At 49.8% G+C, this 18,855-nt stretch overlaps 2 protein-coding genes across 10 annotated transcripts in view; one reads left to right on the forward strand and one right to left on the reverse strand.

Moving 5' to 3' along the window:
- MNT (MAX network transcriptional repressor) overlaps positions 1–3,859 on the forward strand; it is a 29,280-nt gene extending 25,421 nt beyond the window's left edge. Inside the window, exons 5-7 of one of the 2 annotated variants that reach the window (XR_014616645.1) lie at positions 267–459; positions 1,979–3,413; positions 3,696–3,782. Coding sequence is in view for 1 of the 2 variants with exons in the window: in XM_084218928.1 (XP_084075054.1) it covers positions 267–459; positions 1,979–2,685 (900 nt within the window). In the remaining variant the exon portion in view is untranslated. Of the gene's footprint in view, positions 1–266; positions 460–1,978 lie in introns of both variants that reach the window. The other variant, XM_084218928.1, reaches the window with a different exon arrangement.
- A 186-nt stretch (positions 3,860–4,045) lies between these two features.
- The window catches only part of SGSM2 (small G protein signaling modulator 2), a 43,180-nt gene continuing 28,370 nt past the window's right edge, over positions 4,046–18,855 (reverse strand). For 6 of the 8 annotated variants that reach the window (XM_084218926.1, XM_084218921.1, XM_084218925.1 and 3 more), the window contains 8 exons: positions 16,160–16,342; positions 15,488–15,850; positions 14,688–14,812; positions 14,163–14,245; positions 13,594–13,703; positions 13,053–13,149; positions 12,106–12,273; positions 10,327–11,804 (listed from right to left, as the gene is read on the reverse strand). In XM_084218926.1, coding sequence (XP_084075052.1) covers positions 11,716–11,804; positions 12,106–12,273; positions 13,053–13,149; positions 13,594–13,703; positions 14,163–14,245; positions 14,688–14,812; positions 15,488–15,850; positions 16,160–16,342 — 1,218 coding nt within the window. In that variant the 3' untranslated portion in view covers positions 10,327–11,715. Of the gene's footprint in view, positions 6,823–10,326; positions 11,805–12,105; positions 12,274–13,052; positions 13,150–13,593; positions 13,704–14,162; positions 14,246–14,687; positions 14,813–15,487; positions 15,851–16,159; positions 16,343–18,855 lie in introns of those variants that run through there. The other 2 variants (XM_084218922.1, XM_084218924.1) reach the window with 2 other exon arrangements.

Raw genomic sequence — 18,855 nt, forward strand, 5'->3', positions numbered from 1 at the left:
TTCCTTCTAAGCATTTCCATTTTGGGGGCTTACCAGTTTTCCCTCAGAAAGTAGAAGGCCTTCAACTAGAGCAATACTTCATGTGCCAGCTCTTGTCCTTCCCTTTCTGCCCGCATTTTGCAGGTGTAAATATAGCTGAACACATCTTACACCAGCATAACTGGCAGTATAAAATAATGACCTGTGGACATGGGAGTGACCAGATTAGTGTAGGTTATTCTTGTCTTTGTTCTCATTATGTTTCTTTTTCTTTTCTCCGACTTCAGACTTTAAAGAGGAAGGAAAAAGAGTACGAACATGAGATGGAGCGGCTGGCGAGGGAAAAGATCGCTACGCAGCAGCGGCTGGCAGAACTGAAGAACGAGTTGAGCCAGTGGATGGATGTTTTGGAGATTGACAGAATTATTCGACAGACAGTTCAGCCAGAGGATGACCAGGCATCTACCTCGACAGCATCAGGTACCCATAATTGTTCTCTTTTTTTCGTAATTATATTGGAATGTCATTGACGCAGTTACATGGAGTGGTGGGGATGTTCATTTAGCAGCATCAGGGCTTCTTTGCATTCAGAATAAAGTAAAAGGTTTTTGAGTTTTTGTAATGATTGATGTTGTTAACACCACACCGCTGCTCATGTGAACTAAACTGAAACTTGTGCATCAGTGACAGGTAGATACAAAGTGCAGGTTTGCAGATCTGACCCGATTGTGGAGATAAATCTCTGCTTTCCAAACTTAGCTCTTTTCTTGCACAGCTCTGCAGCCCTGCTCATTAGAAGCAGGCATCCTGGTGTATTTGTGTGGATGTGGGAGGGTGTTCAGCACATATAGAAGAAGGATTCAATACAGGGAGGATCACCAGAGCATTTGGGCAACTTAATGAGCCTGCACATTGTTGAGGAGGATTCACAGTGAAGATGAAATGACACTAATGGATATCTGACATGCGGTTCCAGTGAGAAGTTTCTGTGAGATAGGAGAATGCATGCTTCTCTCCACGCCAGGGATCTGCAGCAGGAAGAGTAGGCAGTCTGTGGATGTAGAGCTTTCCAGACACCCGGAGGCTGCAGCAGTGCAAAACCATTCACAGCATTCCTTTAAGTCAGCATTTGCTCTTGGCATGCCAGGCAGATGATATGGCAGGTTCTAGGAAGGGAAAACATGAGTTTGTTCAGGCTCATTGCCTCTGATGGTAGGAGCAGGCTCCAGGTGTAGTCTGATGGAAGCTGGGAGTCCCAGTGCTTTGTCCTTACAAGTGCCAGCTGTTCCCTCTGCAGTGGCCTCTGCTGAAAGTGTCCACATCAAGCTGCTGCTTCCCAGAGCTTGGGAAGGGGAAGTGTCTTCCTGGAGTTCCTGCTGCTTCTGTCTCCTGAGATTTTTATTCTGTGCTGCATGGCTGGCACTAGAACAGGCAGTGCAGGGTGCCGGGCTTGTCTTCCTGATCTCAGGGCTAGTATGTTCCTGTTTTGCTTCCTTAGTTCCTGGGCTGGAAAAGAGTCCGTTTTCCAGAACCAGATGAGAGACTTGCTGCCATGTTTCTTCATGGCAATTTCCTTCCTGCTCTGGGTGCAGAAGGAGTGGTGCTGATCAGTGAAACAACTGGCCAGGAAAGGAAACCCTGTTCCTCTTCCCAGAAGAAGCTCACTTCAGCCCAGACAGCTCAGCCGTGTGCTTTCTGTCAGCCTCTGCTTTGCCTGCCCAGTGAGACCTCTCAGTCTGTTGGGAGCACCCTGCTCTAGCTGGGCTTTTGAGCTGTCACACTTACCTGGCTCTGGGTCCTTGGCCCACAGGCAGCGAGGACAGAGCCGTGCCATGCCGTGCCATGCCGTGCCATGCCGTGCCATTGTGCCACCAGCCTGTAGCTCAGTGATGCCTCCTGCACGTCTCTTCTGCTGATGCTGCCTTCTAGGGAAGCTCGTTGGTCCAGTTCATGCTCTGCTTGCGTTTTTATGGGAGTTTCTTCCTTTCGTGTTTTCCAGAGGGTGAAGACAACATGGATGAAGATATGGAAGATGACAGGCCAGTGAACTCATTACCAAAACTCACCCAGCGCCAGCACCCAGAGCTGCTGAAAGCCGTCCCCCCCAGTGCTGCTCCCCCCCTGCCCACGGTCCTGCCCCCACACGTGTCCATCCAGCAGAAGCCCCACGCCCAGCCCTCCCTGCAGACGCAGGCACTGGTCCCGCCGCAGGCGATCGTCCCTGCACAGACTCACATCGTGGCGGCCTCGACCGTGCAATCGACTGTTATCGCCCACACCGCCACCACCCACGCCTCGGTCATCCAGACTGTCAACCACGTCATCCAGGGGCCACAGACCAAGCACATTGCTCACATCGCACCTTCCACATCCAGCCCCGTGCAGCTCACCACTGCTGCTCAGCCCATCGGCCACATCACTGTGCACCCAGCCACCATCAACCACATGGCCCACCTGGGCCCACAGCTGCCCATCTACCCCCAGCCCGTGGCCGTCAGCCAGCCCGTGGTGAGTCACATCGCTCACACCATCTCGCACCAGCAAGTGAACGGCACGGCGGGCCTGGGCCAGCCGGCCGTGATGGCCAAGCCGGCCGTGGGAACCCAGGTTGTGCATCACCCGCAGCTGGTGGGGCAGACGGTCCTAAACCCCGTGACTATGGTGACCATGCCGTCGTTCCCGGTGAGCACGCTGAAGCTGGCCTAGAGGGGACGGTGCACCGGCGAGGTCTTTGTTGGGAACCTTTCCTAAGGAAACTCCGTACATTCCAACCACGCCCGGCTCGGCGGGGCGAGGCGCGGAACGCCGAGGGCGGCGGGGCCAGCATGTCCGGGTGCCCGGGCTGTCCCGGTGCCCGGGCTGTCCCGGTGCCCATCCTGTCCCGGTGCCCATCCTGTCCCGGTGCCCGGGCTGTCCCTGCACCCATCCTGTCCCGGTGCCCGGGCTGTCCCTGCGCCCAGCCTGCCACCGGGACGGGGCCGCGCCACGCTCGGGGCTGTGCGCTGAGAGACTTCAAAGACAGTTGTTCATGGTGATTTTTTTTCCTTTTATGTGTAATGAGTGGACTATGGATATGATGTTCTTAAGACTTTAATTTTGCCCTCTTATGTGTTGCTTCTTTGTAGAATAAAAATTGCTGATCTCTTTATTGAGACATTGCGTAGAATGGGAAAAAAAATCATAGAAGTCTATATTTATATATATGTGTGTATGTGTGTGTATATATATGTATATACATATATATATAAATATAACATTTGAAGGCCTTTTGTAAGGTTGATTATTTTGCAGGATTATGAGACAAAATTCATTTTTGGAGGAAGAAGCCAGAGTGTCCTCTCTAAACAAGAAACTATAAGATAGATGGTTTGGTGGACCAGAGTACAGTGACAAAAAACCCCCAACAACAAACCACGAGTCAAACCATGTTAAAGGTATTTCCCATCAATATATTACATTTCAAAAACCATCTAAAATCACTGTGACTTGTTATGGCATTTTAAGGAAATTCTCTGTCCTGTCTAATAAAAGGAAAAAGAATACACAACCAGACTTGATTTGTTGCCATTTTATAAATGACTTGATTTTATAGCTATGTCAAAAAAATTACTGTTTTTTTATTATTTTAATGATTGACAGTGCTTTGTCTGGACGTTTTTGGGGGAATTTGTATTTTGTCTGGCTTGGTTTGCTGATGCAATAATTTGGTTTTGCAGATCTCTGTGCATGGCATGGCCCTGGTCAGGGTGCCTCCTGCTGGTCCACGCTCCCCCCAGGTTTCTTGGGTTTGTTGTTTGGCAGAGGCGCACACTTTGTGCTGGCAGCTTGCAGCGTGTTTCTGTGGCCTGGTGATTGGAACCTGGGACAAGAAGACGTAGAGAAGTGAGGTAGATTTGCTGCATGGGTTAATCTTTGTTAGTTTGTTCTGTCCTACCAGGCTTTGGTGTGGGAGCCGGTGGGTTTGGCAGGGGATAAAAGGGGATGTGGTTCCCTTCCAGGGCGCAGGCAGTTCAAACTGCTTCGTTCCCTTTGACAGGGAAGCAATCTCTCCTTATGCAGGATAAGGGTTTGCTGCAGGAGATCAGTGTGAGAGCTCGTGTCTGACCGTGAGACGTGCACCAAAGAACCCTCATCCCTCAGGACCCTCCCATTCCCCCTTCCCAGTGGTTGGGGCAGACCAGTCTGAGGTCAATGGCAAATCTCAGAGAGCCAGGAGAGGAGGAATGCTGTTTGGCTCTGCTGGTAGCTGCCAGCCTGCCCGGGAGGCTGCTAAGGACGTGTTGCGCTGCTCGCTGGATGTTCTGGTCCCTGCACAGTGTGTGTAGCTACTGCTGTGAATGATCTCCATTCTGTCTTCCTCTCTTTTTGAAACAAGTATTCCACAGTCCTTACTGCAGGCGAAATGCTGCTGTAGCCAGCAGCCATTCTCCTAGGGCAGGATGGGAGGATGGTCCCACATCTGCCCAGGAGCTTTGGGAGAGGAGGAGGAGGGGGTGGCTGAGCACCTCATGGTGCTGTGTCCCATGTGGGGCTGAGGTCTCCTGCAGGAAAACAGCATCCATACTCTGCCCAAAAGACCTGTTGGACTTCAGCCTGTTGAGGACTGGTGTGAGCAGTGTCAGGGATGTAATTGAGAGCATCTGCCTGTTCCATACTGTCCCCAGATAAAACTGGTCTGGAGGTAGGAGAATGACTGCAGAGGTCAGGGGTGATTGTGCCTTCTGAGTAGGTGTCACTGGGAATTCTGTGAAGTCTGTTCATAAAGCCCCAGTTATCACTTTTGTTTTTCTTTCATGCATTCTTGAGTTCAGGAAGGTCTTGGCTGTGCTTGCCAGCGTAGCTCCTGCAGAATGGACAAACCTCAAAGGATTTCTTTTCATAGAACCCCACTTAAGCAGTTCATTTGTTCTCATTCCAGTGCATCATTAACATTGGGGGATTCCCAGAGTTGCCAGGACTTTGTTGTCCTCTGTCCCTGCAGGTGCTTTCCCAAGGAGGCCATTGTGTGCCAGTCTTTGAGAGATAGGGTTGGGTATGGCTCAGTTTCTCCTCATCAGAAACTCCTCACTGCTGAATATGTGCAACAGGGTCGCTCCCTTCTCAGGAGGGAGTGGGGCTTTGCCCTCTGCGGCAGTGTCAGGAGGGAGAGGACGTGTGCTTCTGCCTTTTGTTACTGCTCCAACTCACAAAATAACAAATTCTCCTCATTGAAGGAGAAGGAGCCAGGTTGAGAATGTGCTCAGTGCAGGAGTGTTGGCCAAGCCCCAGGGAGATGAGCTTGCTGCTGGGTTACTGAATGGCCTGTGCTGTATGGACAGGGCTGCTGCTGACCTCATCCTCTACTCCCTTATGGTTTAGAGCAAAGAGTGGCCCTGCCTTGCCCAGTCCTTATCTTGGACAGTTTTTCTTTCCCCTTGGAATTGTGCCATGCATTCAGTCTGTCTGATCCCCTTCATGGGTGTTGGCCTCCCCCTTAGGAACATCCCCCTTGGCCCGCCCGGGAGCTGCTCCAGATTTCGTGTGTACCGCTGTTCCCATCTGCCATTTTCAGGGCTACCAGAAACATTCTTTAGGATTTTTCTTTTTGTTTTTTAAAGTCAACAAACTTCTCTCTATTCTGTGGGAAGAAGAGTGGCCACAGCCCTTCCTTTTCCACCTCTGTTATTCCTGCTCAGAAACTTTGGATTTACACTGATGCTCTTAGAAATCCCATTCAGTACTGTATGACAAGGGGCACTTTAGGAATGTCTCTCCTCCTTTGATATATGTTTTCCCTATGGAGAAAGCTATATATAAATATATATGTACACTCGGGGATTCATAAGATCTAATTTGTCCCCCAAAAAACCAATAAATATATGAAGTTTACAAGAAATCTCTTCTGTTGTTGAGTAATATTAGTTATTGGTAACCATGCCACAGAAACAATAGAAAATGGGGTTTCTGCACAGTAGTTTGAGAGGGTTTTGTGTCCTGTCACATGTGGCTCAGAGCCTGTTGGTCAGTGGGGATGGTTCTGCTGAGGGCGGGTGCCCTTGCAGCCCACACGCTCCATGTCCTGCTGCCAACAGCCAAATGGTGCTCAGGAGCTGGACCCGTGCTCGAACTCAGGCAGCACGGCCGGGGGTGTTGGCAGCTGGGCAGATGTGTGGGCACAGAACCCCGGGATGGCCTCGGGGAGCCTCGTGCTGGGCTGTGCCTGCCCGCGGCAGCCCCGCACCTGCCGAAGCCGCTGCCAGCTCACCCGCCAGGGAGGGGCAGGCGGAGGGCAAAGAACCCAAACTGCTACTTTAAAATGATCCTGAAAAGAGCTCTTAACGCTGACACTTTAGATACAGGAATGTATTCCTGACCTCACCAGTAAAAATTTGCCAGATCTGTGTAGTTTATCTTTGGAAGGGAAGTGATCTGATTTCCCGTGTTCTCTGCAGTTGCTTGCGTGGGATCCGAGAGGCAGCGGGTTGTGTGTCCCTGGGGCACGCTGGGGGCATGCTGGTGACCCATATTTCACATGGGGAAATAAGGGCTGGAGCCAAACTGCTGCCATCAGGGTTTTTCTGCATATGTGTGTGTGTATGTCCATTTGTCTGTCTGTGCTGGGGCTGACTGTTGGGTGTCGAAAGCCAGAAGGGCTCCAGTGTCACCACTGGGCCCCTGGCCACTGGCACAGCCGGGTTTTGGTTTCTTGAGCAGAGCTGGACAGAGGGGATGGCCCTTAGCAGAGGCCTCTGCTCTCGAGGTGCCCACGGTGTGTCCGGAGCGTTCATCATCCCACTGAGCCGGCTGCTGTCACTGCTGTTGGGCTCCTTGTCTTTTTTTCTTGTTTTATTTCAAAGTGGCCTTCTGTAACAAAAGAAACAAAAAAAAAATGCCTTTGGGTGGTTTAGGTGGAGGTGAGGTGTCGCTGCTGTGTCGGTGTCGGTGTGGTTGTCCGTGCGCACGCCTGGTAGATTCCTGTAGACATGCAATGCAAGGCTTATCGTGTCTGGTTTTTGTATGTAGCCTGTGTCTCTTTGGACTGGTTTGCATCCTGAGGGCGTTTTTTGCATTTAAAGAAAAAAAAGTGAGAACTGTTGCAGGTTGGGTGGGTACAAGGGGCTCTGGGGACCTCCCGTGTGCTAGGGGTCAGGGGGAAGGTGTCTTCTGCCCCATGTGACGATGTGGTCAGTGCTTGTTTGGCCCCTTTGCTTTCTGTGATGGGTATCCAGTGTCCCCACTGTGTCTGTGGGGTGAACAGCCTTGGCCAGATGAACCAGGTGACCTCTGCTTACTTTGAGCAGGACTTTGGCTCAGCCTGTCTCAGTGCTCAGGCACTTAATTAGCTTAGTTAGATACGTGGCTGCTGCAGAGGGCTCCTGGACCTGGTGTGGAGGGGAGCAGCTCTGAGCACTCACAGGTGAGGCTCCTCTGAGACTTGGCATGTTTTTTTCTGAACGGTAGTTCATTCCAGTCTTATTTTTAGTCTAAAAGCTGTGGGGGTGAGGAGAGGAAAACCCTCATACTTATGACCTGTTTTCCATCCCTTGTTATCATTTGGGACAGATTAAAATGGATTATAACACTGTCTTTAGGTTATTTCCTCCCTGAGTAAAACATCAGTTGTTAGAAGCAGATGTTTAGTGTTAAGGAAAATAGGCTGTGGGTAGAATCAGTCATGGCTTCTTTTTGTCCCTGTTATACAGAACTTGATAATCCAAACTTGAACTATTAAAATACCAGCCCAAGCCCAGCACTGGATAGTGCAAGCTTGGCAGAGGTTGTGTTTGGCTCTTCCCAGCCTGGCTCACTCCTTGCCTGAGGCTGCTGATCAGTGAAGGAAGGCCCCACTTGCCTCTGTCCCTGCACTCTCAGGGCGGGACAGGGCTGTTCTCTGCTGGGATTTGGTGGGAATGGGCCGTGGGATGTCATGGTGCTCATCAGGACGGCATGGCTGGTTCTGCTCTGGCTCTGGATGAGGCCCATTGGTTCACCCGTTCCTTGTGCTGTGAATAGGAATTTGAGTGTGAGGGAGCGCCGGTGCAGGAGTCACCACCAGGGAAATGTCCCAAACTGCCAGCCCGTCTCTGTTCTGAGGCTTTCCCTGGCAGGCAGGCAGGCAGGCAGGTCCTCCCCAGGTTGTGCTGCTGTGGCAGGCACAGCCCCGCGCTGGCTGCGGAGCTGCCCGTGCCAGAGCCCCGTGCGAATGCCTTACGGATACGCCTTAACAACCTGAGCCAGCAGGGTGGTGGGGCTTGGCAGAGCGAGAGGGCAGGGACTGACTGCGACCACCCAGCGATTCATTGGCTTCTGGTCAGGCCCCAGCCTGGGCATCACTGGGTGAGGAGCTGTGGTGGGAGTGGGGACCCCCTGCTCTGTCACTGCGTGTGACCTCCGCCCCTCCTGCCTGAAGCATTTATTTATTTATTTTATCTCGCCGTGCTCCCCGCGTTGGAATGTGTCACTGGAGCTGCTGACTGTGAGCCCAGTCGCTGCTATCGCTGGCCCGGAGCCCCTGTCCCTCCCCTGCACCTCACAGGAGCCCCCATGTCGCGCTCACCTGGGCAGGTGCAGTCTGTGTTTACAGTGAGGACGTGTCACTGTGTTACCAATTTACTGAAATACTGAATATTGACAAACTAGACTTTAAAGATTTTTATGTGTTTGGATACATCTGCTATGTGAAAAAGCAACTAATTTTGTACATATTGTATTTTTACTATTCAGCTGTACAATACTGGCTCTTCATGCTCCAGAATTTAGGTATCCAACATGAATGATATCCATGTAATAAGCACTTGCCTGAAATAAATATAAAACTGAAATAAACATGCACTGAAATCGGAAACAGGTTTCTGCATTTGCTTCCCTATGCTTTGCATGCAGATCCCTCACTTTGTTTGTGATTTCCCAGTTCAAGAGCAATGCCTTCCCTCCCTCCAGATCCACGGGGCTGGAGCTCACCCAGACCAGGCAGAGCCTCCCGTGGGCCGCGTGTGTGTCTGGATCCAGCAGTGCTCTGCAGGGGAAAGCAAAGCCTTTGCAGCTTCAGCAATCTGTGAGAACTCGGGCAGCGGTGCCCTGTCCTGTGCCCTGTCCTGTGCCCTGTCCTGTGCCCTTCTCTGCTGAGGAGCCCATCCCGGCCCTGCTGCAGGGCAGAGGGGTCCCACAGCCCCATCGAGGCCCAGCAGAGCAGCCTCGTGCCCAGGGGTGTCCTTCCTGTGCCGTGGGCTGGGGCTGCACAGGGCCAGCAGGGATGGGCTGAGCAGCCTGGCCAGACCTGCCTCACCTGGAACTCTCTCTGTCCTGCAGGTGCTGAAGGTGGAGTCCCAGGTTCTCCCGCTCCCTTGTCCCCAGCAGTGGATGTGACAGATGTGGACGGTCATCCAGCACCGGGCAAGTCAAACCCCAGGGTGGTGTTGGGGCAGCAGCACAGGGGGTGGGGCTGGACCCCCGGGTGGGCTCAGGCAGAGGGGCTGGGGGGAGCACCACGGGTCTAAATAACTGCATTAAAAATTACTGAGACTGTGCAAAGGAAATGGTAGAGACGTGTGGGAGGGACAGAGGGACAAGAGCCAGCTGTAACCCCAGTTGTGGTGCTCAGGTGCCCTGCCCACCCCGAGTGCCACCATGTAGACAGGTGAACGCAGAGGACACAAGGACACTGCAAGTTTATTTAGGCCAACATGTCCTTGGATGCACTTCATAAAGGGCTGATCCTTGTTGATAGGGATAAATACCTGATTAGCAGCTGGAAAAGCAGTGTCTGAGGGATAGCTGCACCCACCCAGCACACATAGGCCTTTTCCACCTTTTTATGGTGGAATGGGGAAATGTTCTGTAACTTCACAGGGACTCATCTCCAGGCAGACCTATTTAGCCTAAAAACTTGGAACACTGCTGCAAAAACTGCTGGTAGCAGCCAAGCAGCCAGGTGAGACTGAGGAGGGACCATCCCTGCTGCAGAGGAGACATAGCCAGAGGAGTTTAAAGGGTTTGAACAAAGACTGGGAGTGATGGAGAAGTCCAGCAGCTCAGCTAGATTCAGTGCAGCTGCAGCACAATCAGGCCTAAAATTTCAGGGTGAAACTCTTACTTTTTAACACTTGTGATAAGCCTATTTCTGTTCCTGGGCTGAGCTGGCTCAGGCTCAGCCAGTGGGTACATGAAAACTGCCCTTAAAGTAATTTAAGGGACCTTGGGAGTCTACTTAATGGTGACCTATTTATTGCCTTTAGCGCTACAGCCCATGCAGCTCATCAGAGAAACATTAATTACATCTCGCCCTGTCCTCCCAGACAGCCTCATCCCTGTTCTGTGGCTGGAATCACCTTGGGGGGAGAGAAATCGCTCCCAAAGAGCTCCATGGGATGCCTTGATGATAAGTATTTATTCATAAGTTACATTTAAACATAAATAATTGAGCAATAAAGAGAATAGTCTGCTCTCAACAAAAATAAATAATACACAACATTGATAAAATCCAATCAGACAGAATGTTCTAACAAATACAGCAAAGTTCACAGATTGGGTTTGTGTGAAACAGCTGTACAGAACATTCCCAACATACCAAAGGAAAATAGTGCAGTATTATCTGTACATCCATCACTCCCTGGGCTCTGGGAGTTGGAGGTTTTTCTCACTCCCCTCATTCTTTTAAAAAATGCTTTTCCAGTTTTCAAGTGAACAGACAGACACACAGGGCTGGGCAGGGGCGCTGGGGCAGAGACTGTCCTGGGGCACACAGAGGGCTCCACAGCTAGGCAGGGGCTGCAGCAGCAACTCAGAGCCCCCCAGGAATTCCAGCTCCTTCACCTGGCGAGACCAGAGCCTGGTGTGCGTCTGCGGGACCCCTGACAGCTCTGCAGGGCAGGGAGGAGGAGGAGGAGTGTGCCCTGGGGGAGGCTGGGCACTGCCATCTGCTCTCCATGGGATGGGAATCCACGGCCCTGCACAGCCCAGGGAGCAGGAGCTGCCAGCGTGAGGAGCAGGGTCCTGTCTGTGGGCTGAACCTGCTCACCTGAGCAGCACAGGGCAGGCCTGGCAGCTGGGAGTGGCCACAAGGTCAGTTTGCAAAGGAAAACAAAGGCAGGTCTGTGTGGGCCATGAAGACTGAGCAGTGAGAGCCAGTCAGCCAAGGCCAAACTGGTGTTTTAGCTCATGAGCTCATCACTGCTCCCATGAACTGTGGCATTTAGGTTAAGGCCATTCTCCCAGCCAGAAACCTTATCAGCTTTAATCACTGCTAAATACAAACCCGAATGTTTTAGCAACATGAGCTCAGACACATTCTCTTCCATGTTCAAGGCAAAGACAGTGAGGCCAGGACCGTGCTCCTCCAGGGACCCAATCCAGTGCTTGCAACAGTGGGCCCAGCCTTGCCTCCACGGCAGCTTCTGGCAGAGCACACAAACAAGGTACATCCAGGCTTTACAGGTGCAGTAAGTCAAAATAGAAATGTTGCAGTTTGTCAAATTCCCCCTTTCAACATCACAAAGATGTAGGCAGATGTCTTCTAGAGAGGGAAATAGAGAATGCAAAAAGATTTTGTCTAGAAATACAAAGTCAGTGTAACAAGGACTATCAAACACCAACCTCATCTGGTGAAGGGAAAGTTCGGGTTTTAAAAGTCTGTTACTATCTCCTCACTATTTATTACATTACATGGAAGATGCAATTAAAACACCATTTGGAATTCCAGTGCAAGGAATGCTCCGTCCAGTGGCTCACAGCGAGGCCCCAGGCACAGCCTGTCCATGGTCACTTGTTCTCAATCAGTGTCTGCACTTTGTAGACAAGGTCTCTGGCTATCCTCAGAATCTCTGCAGCATCGTGGTGCTCAGCCATTTCTAAGAGACACAGACAAGCATCTTAACTCTCAGCACCACCTTCCTGCCCTGGCACTGATACTCATGTAGCATTAGCAATAATTAATTACTGTAACAAGTAGCAATCCCAGAACATTTCAGGGGGTTGGTTTTAGAGAATTAAAGACAAAAGAAGTGGATGAATCCCTTGTGCTGCAGGACCTGGCATTGAGACTCAGAGCTTAAAATGATCATTGGTTTGTCACAACAAGAACTGCACCAGACAGTTTCAGGAAGGGAGAAGGGGCAAAGTCTCATTACTTTTTATCAAAATGGCTCTTACCATTAAAAAACTTGATGATATCAGTGAAGTCCATGTTGTTATCACGGATAATCTCTCGATAAACTTCCACAAGTGCTAAGGCAATGAAAAGGACAAAATGCTCTGAAGAGATGTGCTTTGCTGCCCAAATAACTTCCCACACTGTAAATACATCCTCGTACAACAATTCTGAATGGGAATAAACATTACAAGAGCATCTGATTATTCAACTGACCATGTCCCTCCTCTCTCACCAATGTCTACAAGCCTTACTCAGACATGAACAGACCCTGGAGCCTCCTCCTTTTCCTCTCCCCCTCACCTTCAGCCAACTCCTGTCACTTGTGCACCTAAGGCACAGAACTGGCTTAAAGAACAGTTACCACAGCCTGGAGGGGGGTGTGCAGAGCCAAGCCCAGGAAGGAACCTGAACCACGGGGACCTTGTGAGAGCAGCACAGGAGGCCCGGGTGTTCTGCAGGTCTCTGTGACAGGCTGCGGGTCTGAACCTGTGTCCAGGTGTATCCTGGCTTTGCAGTGGGCCTGTCCACGCTCTGTGGAGTGTGTTTGTGCAAGGACCCTGGGGTCAGGGCTGCTCCCACACCATACAAAGCCCCTCACTCCAAGTACAGCAGCTCCTGAGCGATTGCTGAGCTGCTCCTTGTTACCACAAGGATGAGACAGGAGGTATCAAAGCTCACAGACAAGTGGGATCACCTTCTTGAGCAAACAGGCATTTGCACTGGGCAGGAACTTGGCTTCAATCACATCATCAGGAATTTGCAACTCCCCTTTCTAAGCCTGGACTTGTTCCAGTGCTGTTTCATCTCAGAGCTGTGTTACCTTTCCTGGCTACAAACTCTGCAGTGATCTAAGCTGCCACTCACCATCCTGACAGACACTCATACCAAAACACAGAGCTGTGACAGTTCTACACAACCCTAAACTACAGGCACAGAACATTATTACCTCTTTTAAAGTCAAGCAGGAACCAGCGATAGCAGAAGTAAAAATGAGTGTAATCTCCATTCTGGTGCATCAATTCAAAAAGTTCTGAGTCCAGAATCTAGAATGGAAAACATCAGCTGTCAGGATGTGGTCTGAAAGCAGCCAAGGTCAGAGGTGCTGGACTCCCTCCCTGCTCCTCATCCCTAGCCAGAGCAGCTGCTCAGCACAGAAACAGCCCTTTGCTGTGTGTGCCAGTGCTGTGACCTGGGTGCCCTCAGTGCTGAGCTGAGGAGTCACAGTTGATCTTCACCATGACTTTAAAGGGCCAAGGAACAAGGTGAAGATCCTACTGATTTCCAACAAGTGGCGAATGTCTATCTCCATCTCCACCCCTGCTCTCAGGCTGTGATTCTACAAATCCACTCACAACTCCTCCTCCCCAGCTCTGAAGTCACGCCTGAGCCCCACTCCTTGGAGCTCTTACCCTTCACTGTGGCATGAGGTGAGTGCTGAGCCTCTGGCACAGCCTTTCTTCCTTCAGATCCCCTTGGAGCAGACTCACCTGGATGAGGGACCGCATGTTGGCAAAGTGTGTGTCCATAGCACCTCCATTGGGGAAGTTCTGGCTCATCCTCTTCATCAAGTGACTGAAGCAGCTGTAGGCCAGCTGATCTGCAGGGACAAGGCAGACGCTCAGTGCTGGTAATTCTGGGACTTCTTGAACCAAAATAATAGCACTGCAAGGCTTGGGAAAACCTGGGTCTTCCCCTTTGCTGTTCTCTGAATCTCAGGATTCAGATGAAAGAGAGGTTGGTTCCTGACTTTGGACCATTTTTACTAGTTATGTTTTAGAATCCAACCTGCAGTTGACTTTTCAGCATCAGCAACACCCAGAACACAGTAATTTTACTAACTTTGGTAAAATTTAATCTGGAAGTCAGTGAGTGCCGAGACACTAATGCTAGCCATTTCAACAGCCACAAGTGGAGAAAACACAAATCAGGAGCTGTAGGTTTGATTTTGCTGGTGACCCAGCCCTGGTTAATGCAGACAACTCCTTCTGAAACAGTGTTTCTTAAGGAAAGACCTCACTAAGGATACGAGCATGTCCCAAAGGAAAACCCTTCCTACCATTGTCAAGAATAACCATCAAAGGAGCCAGGAGGTCACACATGCCTTGGACATAACCAACTTCTAGGTGCTCCCAGACATAGCTGTGGAAAGAAGAAATCCTTGTATTGAAGGCTGATTCCATATGTGAGATCAAATCCTAAGCAGCTGCTGAAGGTCTGAGTCTCAGAACCTCCCGACACTTCCCACAGTATTTCACAGCCCTTTACTGTTTGCTGCCTGGATAAAGGGGCCCTCTGAGCATGGAGTATCATCCTGATCAGGAGAAACCCAAACCTCAGAGTACATTCAGAGAACAGTTCTCTAAAATAGGGTCTGTCACTCGAGAAATCTTCTCAAACCTGCATTCCAAACTTGGACCCATGCTCTAACCTGCCATCCTGCCTGTTCCTCCTTCTGGCAAGTTGTTTTAAAGTCATTAGTGAGAATTCTTATTGACTGTTATTTGCATTTTATTATAGTTTATAGATTAGCTTATGGATTGTGACAGAAATGTGAAAGTAGTTGTGTTTACAAGCTCATTACCTGCACATGACATTTCGGAGCTTCTCCAGGTTCTCAGCAGTAAAATACCAGTAATTCCGGTCACATCTCTGGACATCTTTATCAATTCTGTGCAAATTTAAGGCAACAGTGTCCAATAACTCTATCTAGAACAGAGAAGTTTTAGTTAGATCTGCCAAATTTACAGCATTCCCAGGACTCTGTGCAAATTTGCTCTGAGAATCACCAAACCAGAAACAGTACAATTATACTCTGAGGAGATGAGGGCATCGAAGTACTCAATTACTGTCAAAAATGCCAGGTAAAACACATTTGTTTTCACTGGGAAATGTGCCAAACCTGTCTTATTTCCAAATGGCTATTTCCAGCTAAATATCTTCAACAGAGAGAAGCAAAAACTATGCTGCTGGGTGACAGCAAGAGTAACAGAGGTGGTGGCATCTTGAATCTAGATTTAGGTTGTGATTCACTTTGACTAGATGGAGGTTTTAGCTTGATTTAAATAACATAAGAATTTTACAAGCAGTATACTGTCCACACCCCCAGGCACTGGGAAGTTCTAACTGCTAGAAATGTGCCACACTGATTTGTCTTGCCCTCTTACTTTAAAAAAACACCCAAATTTTTCTTGCAGCCTTATTTCTACTCTCGCTAAAAATCCAGATGAAAAGATTTGGATGGAAAAATGCTCAGTTATCATCCCACCAGCTGCGGTTCTAGTTTGGGACTCTCTCTCATTAAACCCTATCTGAAAAAGTACCAATGTTTGCTAAAAAAGCAGTGCCGTGCAGAGGGATGATGGTGCTTCAGTTGTGACCTACTGTGTAGGACGCAGCGCAGACCGAGGCGACATCCACCAAATAATCCTGGGAGCCCGGCTGGGAGCCCAGCTGCTCCTCTGGGACAGAGTCCTGCGGCTGCAGCAGCCCCGGCAGGGCTCTCTGCCCGGTCCTTCCCCCCTCAGCGCTGCCTTCCTCCTCGGCCCCGTCCTCGAAGGAGCCGCTCTGCCCGTCCTCAATGCTGGACAGGATGCCCGAGGCCACCGAGTAGTTCCTGGAGGAGGGCAGCCCCGAGTCGGGCGAGTCGAACTCGGCGGCCGCGGGGGCCGGCGCCGTCAGCGCGGGGTCCTCCTGCCCCTTGGGGTCCTGCTCCGCGGAGTCCGTTTCATCCACGGATATAAACACCTGCAAAACCAAACACACACTTCAACAGCAGGGATCGTGTGCTCCATTGCTGGAGAGCTGTTCCTCTGCTGAGAGGGGATCTGCCTTCGTAGGTGAACCTTAGAGCCCCCCAGGCATGTCCTTAAGAACAGCTGCAGACCATCCAAAATTCAGACCTGCTCTTCACTCTAACATGGAGACACCCCAGCTCCAATCTCTTGCCCAGGATTCAGGAGCTATGCTAGCCTCCATCTCTGCCTCCTGGGGCTGCACCTCTGCAAATGCTGAGCACTGACCACCCCAGATGGCGAGTGGGCAGGGAGTACCTACATCATTGCTGATGGTGGAGTCCCTGTGGATGAGCCGCTGGACGTGGCTGTCAATGCTGCTGCCCGATGAAAACTTGGCCAGCGTGGCTGAGTGCGACTCCTTCTCTCGCTGCTTCACAATGACCTCACAGGCCTTCCACTCAGCCATCACCTTCTGGTACCTCAGAGCAATGTCTGCGTCCACCTGCAGACAGAGACACGTCCTGAGACACTGCCCTCCTTGCCAGAAGGCACTGACATGGGAGGAAACAGGAGGGAGAGGTCTAAGGCAGGTGCAGGTTCTCAGACTGAAAGCCCAAAGGGTGCCGAGGCCCTCTTGCTGCAGCAGCACATCCCTGTGGCTGGAGAGGAGAAGTCAGGTGTTGGGTATTAAATGCAGGAAATTAATAACACTGTAGGCACCGGAAATAATCTATATAAGCAGGTGTATACACTACCAACAGCACTGTGCCACTGTGACAGTGACCCAGGACAGAACAAAAGATGTCATGTGAAACCTCACACAGAAGTCAGTTGCAATCTACGGAGAAAGCACTGCCTCTACCTGCATCATCCCTAATTCCATCACACCTCCTTCCAACTCCTCTAGTCCACCTCTAACGTAGCCCTTGTGAAGGATTCCAGGTCACAGGTTCATAGACACCAGCCTGTACAGAGTCAGATCCCAGGAGAAACTCTGGGATCCCGGCTCCCACAGGCCTGTCCTGTGGCTGCACTGTGCTTGGCCAAATCTATCTGCACTGGGCACCACAGGAATAAACCAGAACTTTGTCACTGCTGGCTTTCTCTTTTGAAAGACAGCCACAGAAACCCCCTTGAGCTATTAAGGGATATGTAGCAATTTTACTGCTCTGTCACTTGTCAAGAGCTGAAGAGAAAGCACAATTGTGAGCTGGCTCCAGGCTCCGCACTTGGCTGGCTGAGCTGCTACCCGAGCGTTCCTGCTAAGAGCTGCAGGCTGTTTGTCACTTGAGGTAGCTGTCGAGTCATAAATCATAAAATACAACAGTTAGTGGAGGGCTGGAGGACAGCTACATCTGGAGTGCAAAAATACCATCAGAAGACAAAGATGATAAATCACCTGCAATGACTTCAGTTAAGGACACAATGAGTTTCCTGTATATGCAGGTGTTATGACTGTTTTCATGTCTCTCATTTAACAGACTCCTACACTCAGTGTAAACTAGGTCTCCAACAACCCATTCCTTTGAGGAGTCAGCTATTACTCGTGTTTACTACTGGTGTTGAGTAGCTCCTTACAATTCCGGGTAAGTTTGGAGTACCCCTGGGTTAGTAGGGTACAAACTCAGGGAGAAAAATCTTCTGTAGGAGCCTGTGTGCTGCAGATCAGATATTTTCTGTCTTGTAACATCTCTGTATGAATTTACTGTAATTCCTATCATACAGACTCTAGTATTTATCTCTTCTTGCCAAATCTCCTATGTTCTAGCTGTACAAATGCATGTGCCCTTTGAAGATGGGGCTAGCATCCACGAGAGATGGCTTCACATCTCCCACTCAAAACTAAGCATCTGGGTCCTTTTGTTCACTTCCAGACGTACCTTTTATTTCTACACATGGATCATAAATCTGATAGTTCACATACTTGTGGAGATCAGAGACAGCAAAATGCAGTCTATGCAAGAAACCTCCAATATCCTTGCCTTTCTTGAAAATCTGAGATTTAAAAAAAGAATGGAGCAGTGCTCAGTAGAACATTCCTGATGTACACATTACAGCCAGAAAATCTATAATAAACCTCTACTAAGATGACTGGATTCAGGGGGGACAGTCTAGACTGTGACCCAGTTTGAACAGTGAAGGGCTCTGTTTCTCCATCTGTGTTCAGAGCTGGCCTTTAAAGATTATTGTGAGTAAAACAACTCAAATTGCCACAGTAATGTTGGTTTAGTGCCCCATTTGCAAGACACTGATTTGTCCATGGCAAGGCTCGAGGTCAGGCTGTCCTTCTGCTCTGCAGGTGCTCACAGGGATATAAATTACCCCCTGGCATGTAAGGTAATTGGGAGTTAGCAAATGCCAAATGTTTTGATATATAAACCACTCCTTATCAATTTAATCCAGAACAGAATCAGCTACTGCAAGAGTGCTACCTCCCTGGTAATAACACTAACTGAAAAGCAGATTAATGTGTTAATTATATGAGGCCAAACCTCATTACTGTTCCATCCAGTTCAGCCAATCTTTGGGTGATGTCACAGAAAAGCAATGTTGTACCACCACACAGTAACTCCAGAGGGTCTATCTGGGCTGTTCCCAGCTCCAGAAAAAGTCCATGCATGCAGATGCAGCACCATGGAGAAAACGTAGTTATTTCAAGGAGTGGTCTGAAGTATAATTCAGCTAACACACCGTATAAAAGAGGGATGAGTAGAATTCCCATCCAAATGTCAATGTCTCTCCATTGTATAAGTGATAAATTTGTGGACACAGGAAGCATGCCACAGACAGAGCTGAATGCAGGTTCCCTGACTTCAAGAAAGAGAGAACTCTCATTTAGTGACATTCGGACATTAAAACATAGTATCAAAACCCCTCTGCTAGCATGTGCTACTAATATTGTCAGTAGTGTTTTTTCCTCGGGAATATCACACAGTAATAAAGACCAACGGTTGCTATTCAGAAAACAAAACCTACTCTGCAAATGTAACTCAGGTTCCACGGAAGCTATGGCTT

This window comes from Fringilla coelebs (genome assembly GCF_963513975.1).
Source record: "Fringilla coelebs genome assembly, chromosome: 20".
NCBI lineage: Eukaryota > Metazoa > Chordata > Aves > Passeriformes > Fringillidae > Fringilla > Fringilla coelebs.